The following is a 10,164-nucleotide window of genomic DNA, read 5'->3' on the forward strand; positions in this document are numbered from 1 at the left end:
TTGTCCAAAAACCGTCAGTCTGCTGGCTTTTACTGATACACACTGTTCATGGCCCGAGTAGGGGATGGGGTGACCCCCTTTTGCGTTTTAAGCACTTGCCTTATCTCCTACAAAAGTGTAGCTACGGCCCTATTATAGGCAACCTTAGATGGCTTAAGGTTGGGGAAAAGTAATTTGCAGTTTACCGGGAGAAACGATGGTCCTTGAGATATTCAATGTCTCAAGCGGCGTAGCTTGCATAGCAAGCGATTCCGTGTGGTTTCGGTGCCAAGAAAGACTGAGGAACGGGAATTTTAATTTTGGCCGAGCGAAAAATGGAACGAGAGCCAAAGAAATAAAAGACGGGGAGGGGGTGGGGCATTTGCACACTTTTTCAACCCACCGTGGGACATTAGCGGCTTCATCTCTTAAAAGGCGAGACCAGTTTTCATTTTTGTTTTCCAATTTTTCGCAGTAGCACGTCTTCGTCGTTTGTTATCAACTTGAGTTGAAAGATATTCTCCGCTCCTTTTTGCTCCGACTTTCTTTGTTCCGATAAAGTCTTGGAATCAATGTACTAAAACGCACCGTGTTTTTGAGAATGACCGACTTCCGGGACAAACACTTTCACTTTTAAACCGGTGAACTCCATATTTGGCCGTTTCCGGAAGTGAAGTCACATGTCTTCGAGGTTAAATCCCGCATTCACTATCATTCTCTTGCACTTTCGGCGAAAGCCAGCGAAAGACGGAAGCTCCAAGGAACGTTAGGACTGCACTGACGAAGAAGAAATCTCTTCAAAGATGGGGAGCGGCGACTCAAAAATTGTAAGTAAAATTTTGTACGAGGTCTTTGTAACTTATTATGTATTTTAGTACTTCCTTTTTTTAAAAAAATTGGTCGCGTAAATTAAATGAATTTCCCCTCGATTCAAGGGGAAGAATCAAGCGTCCTTTGGATTATTTTCTTGTGACTTTTATGTATGCTTATATCTTTTTTTTCTCAAATTTTAAGAACCTTACCAGTAACCAAACTACTAATAATTTCGTATAAGCAGCAGTAGATCGTGTTTTCTGCCGAGGCATTTCTTGTCACACCACATAGATCGACTTAAAACCGCAGGCTACACTGACTGTTCCTCGGTCCAAATAATCGTTAAATGTAGAATTTTGTACTGAAAATTAAGATACGCGTGATAGCTAGAAAATTACCTCCACACTGCGTTTTGTGTGAATTGCATACGGGCGTTTACGGGCGCTTCAAACTGTTATGTACTCCTTCCGATTAGAAGCGTTAAAAACGTCAAAATTTACAAATCGCTAAAAGACCAAGATACGAATAAGAGGACATTATGAGCACTTCTAAAAAGAAGCAAAAGAGGCGAATTTAGGGCATACAAATGGAGAGAAAATACGATTTTCTCCCGTACAGATCATGTAAATTTCTGGGAAATATACTTCCGCTTGCGATGTAACGAATTCCAGGAATTAGACAACTCTTTCATTTCATTATCTTTTTTTCTTTTTCTTTGTCGCAAATACTACCACCTTCTAAAAAATAATGAAAACTAATTCCAAACAAATTGATTAGCACATTTCTAGTATTTTTCTTCTTTTTGTCAGCAAAGGACATGTGATGTAGCTTTTTTTCGACAGGCTATTTGTTAACAGTCACGCGATACGTTACTTTTCAATTAAAATGGTCACGCGATGCTTTGACGAAAGTATTTTCGGATGAAAACGAATATTATGTGTTGTGGTTTAAATTTTACTTTATTTTCTTTTACTAACATTATCATACATTACCATAACCAAAACACAAAAGAAAATATAATTTAAACCAAGGATAAAATTATAGCAACATATGTATAAAGAGTTCCATGAAACTGTTATATGTCAGGAGTACTTTCTAACTATTACAACTTCGCGGAAAAGAGAGCATTAAGTTTTTCTATATAAAACAGTGGCGATGGTATTCAAAAGTTCCTTGTGTCGGTTAGCTGGTAGGCGTTAGGCCCAATGAGTAATTTTTCCGACGGACATGTATCTGGGAATTAGCTACTTTCACATCGCCCATAATACACCTTCCCCCACTCCCAACCCCCCCCCCCCCTGCTCCCTCTCCTACTCCTTATCTGTCTGTGGACATGCCAAATCGCCCGCGTAAACGGCAGTTTGGCGAGGCGGGGGGAGAAAGATGATTAAAACGATGTGCGCGAGAGACTCAAAGACCTGATTTCCGGACACTGTACACTGTTGACAGCCTTCTGTATATCGCGTAGTTTTATTATTCGATAAATGGGCGATCTGGTTGCGCGTGTCAAAGCGGAGCGAGATGGGGTGGGATCAGTGAGAGGAAAGAGAACTTCAACTGTCTATGATTTTTTTTTTCTCTTGCCCACTCGCTGTAACCATAGTCCCTCGCGTGTCGCGCTCTTTTCGCACGAAATTGGCCTCTTCTGTTTCCAGATTGCGTTAAGTAAATAGAGAAGCTGTGAAGAGTCTATACACTGTCTATAAAAGAGATAGACTTGTTTGCTTAATGGAACTGCACGTCTCATCTGTATATTCGATCGATTCTGAAACCGACGATTAAAAGTTTTTCGCGTGTTGGTTAACCCAGCCAAAGCAATAAGTTAGTATTTATCTGTTTGTTTATTTACCTATTTGTTTGTTTGTAATTGGGACAATAGAATTATGAAACAGTGGACAGAACAGATCCAAATGCGGCACGGCAAGGCCGACAACAAGCCGAAGAGGAAAATCAAGAAAGGATGAGAAGACTCCAGGCTGAGATGCAAAGAGATCACGAACAGGCGATACGGGAAGCACAAGAAAGGGCCAGGTGTGAAGACGAGGAGCAGCGAAACCGATTAGAGCGTCAACGTCTTGAGAGAGAAGAAAGGGAGCGACAGCGAAAGGAGGAGGAATCATTTTGTCAGCTTAAAGATGCTCTGATGAATTATGACTTGCAGGAATCCCCGAGGATTAAAAAGGAAAGCTTCCGTGATCTGGATATAGGAGATATGGATGGAGTGCGTATAGCTTTAATCGGACCGACGGGTTCGGGAAAAACATCCTTCATTGGTAAGAGTTTTCCTGTATTTTTAAAAATAAAAAATGAAGAATTGTTCCTTAACACACTTTTCGAACTATTTTGAAGTCAAAGCCTTCAGACTCGTTAGGCGTAGAGTATGGAATAGAGGAGAAGTCGTTACGTCACGTTGCCATGGTAGCAAAATTTAATCCGAAAGGACCGTATCTATTGAAGTTTAGAAAAAAAAGGAAACGAAAATTTTTGTGTTGTGTTCACCTACTCCATGAAGCGGGCGCGTGAAATTAGGAAGTTCCATGTCGCAGTCCATATCGCCGTTGCTTAAGCTATCCAAACATTTAGCTGCCACAAGAGCCGATTACTTAAGGTGGCTCCGTAATGAATACAAGAGCATTTAGCTGAGACAAATTTTCCGTCATAACTTTTTCGATTTTAACGCGATGGCTGCGAAACTTTGCAAAGAACAACAGATATCATTCGGCAATAATACGAAATATTCCGATTTCATTGATGGTAAATATATCTTGAGAAATTTGCGCTTAAAAGGACCCTAATGTTCAAAGAAAATCGCGTCCAGTAAAAAATTTTGCTGATATTTTTTACTGAAATTTCTGGTATCGGCTTTAATTGATATAATAAATATGCCGGAGGAATTTTAGAAAAATCGTTGGAGCAGAAGTCCGTAACTAAAAGTCGCTCAAAATTCAGCTGTGAAATTGTTTTGGAATTTCAAAAATAAATTACTATCAGGAAGAAGGAGACACCAGTTTCAATTTTCGGGACAAGTAAATTCAGTGTTTGCTAATTCTGAAAACAGAAGCCGATTGCCTATCGTGCTATTCTTTAAAAGGTACTTTTCAGTTTTAGAAGCACTATAAACTGCTCCAAACTTTGCTCTTTGCTTTTAGTTACGGAATTCTGCTCCAACGATGTTTCTAAAATTCCTCTGGCATATTTATTATATCAATTGAAGCCGATACCAGAAATTTCAGTAAAAAACATCAGCAAATTTTTTTACTAGACGCGATTTTCTTTGAACAGTAGGGTCCTTTTAAGCGCTAATTTCTCAAGAAATATTTACCATCAATGAAATCGGAATATTTCGTATTATTGCCGAAGGACATCTCTTGTTCTTTGCAAAGTTTCGCAGCCATCGCGTTAAAATCGAAAAAGTTATGACGGAAAATTTGTCACAGCAAAATGCTCTGATATTAATTATAACGGAGCCACCTTAAAGTAATCGGCTCCTGGCTGCCACGGTAACGTGACGTAAGCTCGTTCCCACTCCGCAGACGTCATTTCTCGCGTTGGTGGCGTCACGAAACGTCGGCTGTTTTCTCAAACTGAAAAAATAAAAAACACTTTTGAAAAGTCTTTTGTTCAAGCACGGTAACTTTTAGCAAGACCATACGATTTTACCTTTTTCCTTCTCTGGTCGAGTTTTTTTTATCATTATCGTTCCCCATGCTTTCGTTGTTTTTCATTTAGAGTTCGTCACTTTTCTAAGACACGGCATTCCGTTACAATACTACTACAGGCGTTGAAAGGGGTAGGGAATAGGGAGGAAGGGAAAAAGGGAGGGGGATTCCATTCCATTCCCTTTTCCCCTCTTTCGCACTTTTCTCCCTCCCCCTCCCCTCCCCTTTTTGCGCCTGCCACGCAGGCTAACATACTACATGTAAAGCAATCGGAAATTCCTCTTACCGGACTCGGCTATTTTTGATTTGCAACCACATGACAAGGCGGCCATGTTTGGGGTCAATACAACATAATTTTTTTCCCAAAGAATTTACATGAAAATAGAGTTAAATTCCCAGAGGAGAGAAATGCTTTTGTTCTTGATCACCAACATGGCCGCCGTGACGTCACGTGTAAACCAGCAAATCCTCGTGAAGTATTCCCATTTCTCGTTCAACTGTTCAACGACTACATGGCCTGTGCCTCTTTATTAGAAATTCGTACGAGAAGGAAACTAGGGGGTGTAAAGTCTTCTACAAGGGACAGGGAAACAATTGACCAATAGCTGACCGGTGGGGTACTACTTGGTGTAAGACTGGCCAAAATGTCCCGAGCCACTGCCTCATGTGAGTCTTACACCAAGTACTACCCGACCGGCGCGTCCCCAGTAACGATCCCAGAAACAATTGCGGGACACATTTCGGCTCCAGTCCCCTTCTCGTATCTATAAAAGAGGCGAATCACATCACCCTCAATAGACCTTGTCACGGTTTTTGGAAGCCATCTTGACAGGTGGACAACCGCGTCAGAAATTACAGTGTTTGCATGAGAATCTAATATCGAATAATTTCCGCAAAACGGCTGTTCTCAAAAAAATATATGAATTGTAAACTAACGCTTCACTGCTAACGATTCTACTGAAAAAATCTGAGGGCGTTACATGCAGCTACATGCGCTAAAACCACTTTTTAAAATTTTCTGTACATTTGTCTGTAAGAAATTTCTTCCTGCCAACTAAAATTTGCCGGGAAAAATTGCAGACAATTATATGAAAAATCTAAGCAAGCGTCTGGAGAAATTTAAGCACAGTGACGGCCCCCAAAATTTGTTATGAAAATCCTTTACTGTGTAGCTTTAGTTTACAATTGATTTTTTTTTTCAGAACAGCCGTTTTACGGAAATTACTCGACATCAGATTCTCGTACAAACACTGTAATTTCTCACGCGGTTGCCTACTCATCAAGATGACTTCCAAAACCGTGATAAGACATATTAAATCATATTGATTCTGTTAATTCAGGTACTCTACAGCGATCTCTCAGTGGAGACAGCCACATGCAGACCGCCTTTGAACAAGGCGAGGGAAAAGAAGGCACTATCATTCTTGAGGACTACAAATTGCATCCACAAATGAGTCTCTTGGATACAAGGGGATTTTTTGACAGCGATGAAAAGCTCATGGAGGAATGCCTCAACATTATGTCGGGAAGGTAATTAGAGTTCTACCCCTGGGGGGTGGGGTGTTTGTTCTACTTCTACCCCTAGGGGGGCGAGGTGGTTGTCCTACAGACCCCGTTCTTATCGAGAGTGACGTATGTTACCTGAGTGAAACGTACGACTCAGTCACCCCAAATAGATTCGTACCTATGACCCTTCACACCATACCAGATAGCTTTTGCGCCGGCGCAGAAACCACACCGGATAGGGCTTCTGTTCACATATAATAAGAACGGTGATTTTGGCGTGATTTCTGTAAGCCAAGCTGGTGCCGCACAAATCTCTAAAGTGGAGAGTCACACTTTTTCTATTGAACGAGTGAATTTGATAGTCGCTCCGGGCGTTTGTATACGTAAGTTCCAACCTCGTTCGCAGGGTTCTCTCCTAGCCGTCCCTACGGAGCGAGAGAGAGAACCTGGGAACGAGATTGTGTAAGTTCATGTAAGTGAATCCAAGACAGTCTTGGATTCTGGATTGCATGCATGGATTCCGGATTCCAGGTACTGGATTCCAGTCTTTGTCAGTGGAACTTGGACTCTGGATTAGCTCCAATCGTTAGAAGGATTCCGGATCCCTTGAGTTGTATTCCGGATTCCAAAGCCCAGGATTTCGGATCTCACAAGCAAAAATTTCCTGAATTCCGAAAACCGAATTCTCTAACATGAGGCGACATTTACCATAAATAAATTTTTACATTTTTCTCAATTTAAGAATTCGTCCAGGTGAAGAGATCGAGCGAGGCTATGACGGAAGTAAAGACAAGGGTAACGTTGGTAATACTCAGAAAGGAAGAAAAGCTCCGCATCTCTCCAGATATGCCCATGCAGTGATCTTCGTAGTGAAGGCAAATGATCCGCGGTTGAAGGACGGCAAGTACAAAAACGCTCTGCAGAAAATGCGAGAGCATTTCAGGGAAGACGGTAAGACTAAATTTTTTTGCAATCGTTAACTTTGTTCACTAACACACGGTCCACAATGACCTACATATGCGCGGTAGTGGTTCGGCTTTTTGTTTTCTTCGCAAAGCGACCGAAATCAACCGTCTTTTCTCTAGGACCCTCCAACTCGATAAAAAATTCAGTGGTTAGAGCGTCCGAGCTAACACTCGGAGGGTCGTGAGTTCGATTCTCACCTGGAGCTCGGAGAATTTTTCTGAACTTTCTGGTGTTTGAATTCTCCTTCTTCTTTAATTGGATGAACAAGAATTGTCATTTCGAACGAAAACGAAGAATTTAGTGGTGTGACAGGTGCATTTCGAACCTCTTTTATGGTTGGTGGACTTTGATCCCTAGCATTTTAAGTGTTAACCCTGCGAATGCAGCCTTCTCTCCTCGCTCCTCGCTGCTAGGGACGTCTCGTGTTTCTCTCGCGTGGAGCGTGGAGGCGGCTCTACCAGTTCGCAGGCTACAATTGTGCCTTTAGAAGCTTTTTTCTCAGCACCGCCGATTGTTTGCTGTGTTCGCTGAGGGTGGAGATTTGCGCTTCTCTATTAATGTTCTGAAGGTCAAGTGTTATGTGGGTAGCTTGCCTTGCCTTCGAACAGCTCCAGATAACCGTCGAAATAAATTTGGACACCTTACACCACCCCCCCCCCCCTCCCCAAAAGAGAAGATGTTAAATATTCTGAACTAACCCGCACTTAACTCTGTGGTTAAGTCCGTCTGCGAAACAGCGCCGAAATCCTTGTTCTGGGCTCCCACCTGTGTACCAGAATTTGAGTTCGCTCTATGATTGGCCTGTTAAAAAAGCTATTGTCGATTTGCCAATCTTTGTCGAAAGGAAATCCGACACGCACTTCCGGTAATTCGATGAATCTGTGGGAGGCCCCGAACAAGGATCTCGGCGCTGCTTCGCCGATGTTACAAAACCCGGGGTTAAATTACGTCTGTGACGCAGGCTTTTGTGAACTCTATCTTATATTGTTGGCATTCAGCCGGCTGGACATTCCCTTGAACGCTTGATCAAGCGTTTTTGAACCCAACGCTGTCCTGCTTGAATGTTGAATGTGCTTTCACATTTTTATTCTATAGGGTATGCCCCGGTGACAGTCATCACTTATCTCGACATGCTGAGAGACGAGGAAGACAAAAGCAACGCTTTTGACATGGCTTCGTGGGCGATTGGTAGTTCCAGCGAAAGAACCTTCTTCATTTCGAATTACACGCATACTAGCAGCCTCACGTCCTTGACAGTGGAGCGAACGGCTCTCGACATCTTGGACTTTGCCTTACTTTCTGCTGAAAGGTTCATACGGATCAAAAAGCAGCGAGAGAAAAATCAGAGGGAAAGGGAAATTGCAGCTGGAGGTAATTTCTTGGGCGGTGACTCAAGACGGCACTTTTTTCTTCCGTTTGTTTTCACTACAGTCTTTTTGTAAAGGAACAACTCAGCAATGTCATAACAAAGCTCTTTGAAATATTTTCCAGTCGGCTCTCTCATTAAGAAAGCACATCTTTAACCGCATGTTTAAATCAAATGTCGCTCAACAAATAACATACACTTGATGGCAGGCCAGAGGGAAACAGTTTGATTTGTTTCTAAGGAAGAAAAAATTGTACAAATATATGAAGTAAATATCCGCAAGCGGTCAACTTTCGTGTGGGAAACAGCGTATTTACCTTCCAACGTAATAGATTTTGCATTGCCCCCTCAAAAACTTTCGCGGGAAAAACTATTCTATTTTTAGATATCATGTGACCTCGACGTATCCAATAAGAGGTCGCCCTGTTAGGGAGGAGTCTCTTCTCTTGGCCAAGTACAGTCGTTAATATATAATCTCCAAATATAAGTTTCTCTAATACCCTTTGCTGTATATTTGATCTTCCTCATATTCCTTGTGTGGAGCCCATAACAATTTCCTAATTACTCAAGAGTTTTGTGTGCAATAGAGCTTTTTCACTCATAGGCCAGCATCTGTGCTAATTTATTGGCAGAAAAGGAAGCGTTTACATAAGAGAAGATTTCAACTTCCAGAAGATCTTCTTGGTAACCAATATGGCCGCCGTGACGTCATGTCAAAATGCTCAATAACAAAAGAGGCTAAGATGAATCTTGAAATTTTTCTTATAGATTTTTTGTAAAACTTTGCAACAGACAACACAACAACGTAGCATAGAGTATTTCCAGAGAAAATGCGAATAAGCACTGCAATTCAATTAAGAGCTAAACACGTTGTGACGTGATATTCATTCCGATCGCGAAAAAAATTATATATTCATAGTATAGTTCAGTCTATGTGTAATCCATGTGTTTTAATGTATTTACATTAAAGACCGATCTGCTTACGTACAAGAGGTCCAAGGGTGAAGGGTTTGCATACGAACATACTAGGTCGAGCCACCTTAACGTGCTTTTTTTTTATTAGGAGCCAGTAGTGGGGCGGAGACAGTAGAACAGTTTTTTGCCCGTCTGAGAAAGAAGTACAACTGGACTGACCAGGGCAAAGTGAAAGATGTGGTGTCGGAACTACGTAAGAATGAGATCAATACCGTCAAGGTTCTGAAGGATTTATGGGAAGAAGTCAAGGGCGAAATTCCGCTGTCCATTGGCATGAAGAAATGTTTGGAAGTTGAAATCCAGAAAGTTTGATAAGCTAAAGGTGTAACAGGAAACCCATTCAATTTTGTTTACGATATGACGTTAGATAGTAATAACAAGGAAAGAATCAGTGCAACAAGTACTGCTCAGATTTAGTAAAAAACGTTTTTCTGAACCAAAATTTAACAGTCTGAACCATTTTTGCTGACTTTATGTTTGCGGAAATTAGGAAAGCGATTTGTAAGGGTGCCAGTAGTTTACTGATATTCAATAATCAACGGCTCATTTACTTAAAGCAATGGGTATTATGGTTATCGTGTAATAGAACTGTTTAAACTTGCAAAATAAACACTCATTTAAGGTCTCTTTCAGGTTAATAATGTAAATCAACTTAACGAAGCAACTGATCCCGGCCTCGGTTCGATGCCGAGGGCCATTCAGTAAATATTCGCCGCCGTTTACCTTCCTCGCCAGAAAGTCATTGTTTCTTCGAGTCTAATTTCAGGACGAGACAAGTTAGGATATGAATCAGTATATAACGCGAGAGTTTACTCGGGTCATGTAGCAGCTGCTCGGAAGATACGTCACCAATGGCGCGTTTCCCTGACCCCAAACAATACTAAAACAATTGGAAGAATG

At 41.5% G+C, this 10,164-nt stretch overlaps 1 protein-coding gene across 1 annotated transcript; it reads left to right on the top strand.

The window, feature by feature from the left end:
* The first annotated feature begins 670 nt into the window (after positions 1–670).
* On the top strand, positions 671–9,889 carry LOC140950507 (uncharacterized). The gene is made up of 6 exons (XM_073399745.1): positions 671–806; positions 2,672–3,065; positions 5,792–5,981; positions 6,700–6,908; positions 8,019–8,294; positions 9,353–9,889. Exons 1-6 carry the CDS (start codon positions 783–785, stop codon positions 9,574–9,576), a joined length of 1,317 nt encoding a protein of 438 aa, XP_073255846.1. The 5' UTR covers positions 671–782; the 3' UTR covers positions 9,577–9,889.
* The last annotated feature ends 275 nt before the right edge of the window (positions 9,890–10,164 follow it).

Source organism: Porites lutea, chromosome 10 (genome assembly GCF_958299795.1).
Source record: "Porites lutea chromosome 10, jaPorLute2.1, whole genome shotgun sequence".
NCBI classification, from domain to species: domain Eukaryota; kingdom Metazoa; phylum Cnidaria; class Anthozoa; order Scleractinia; family Poritidae; genus Porites; species Porites lutea.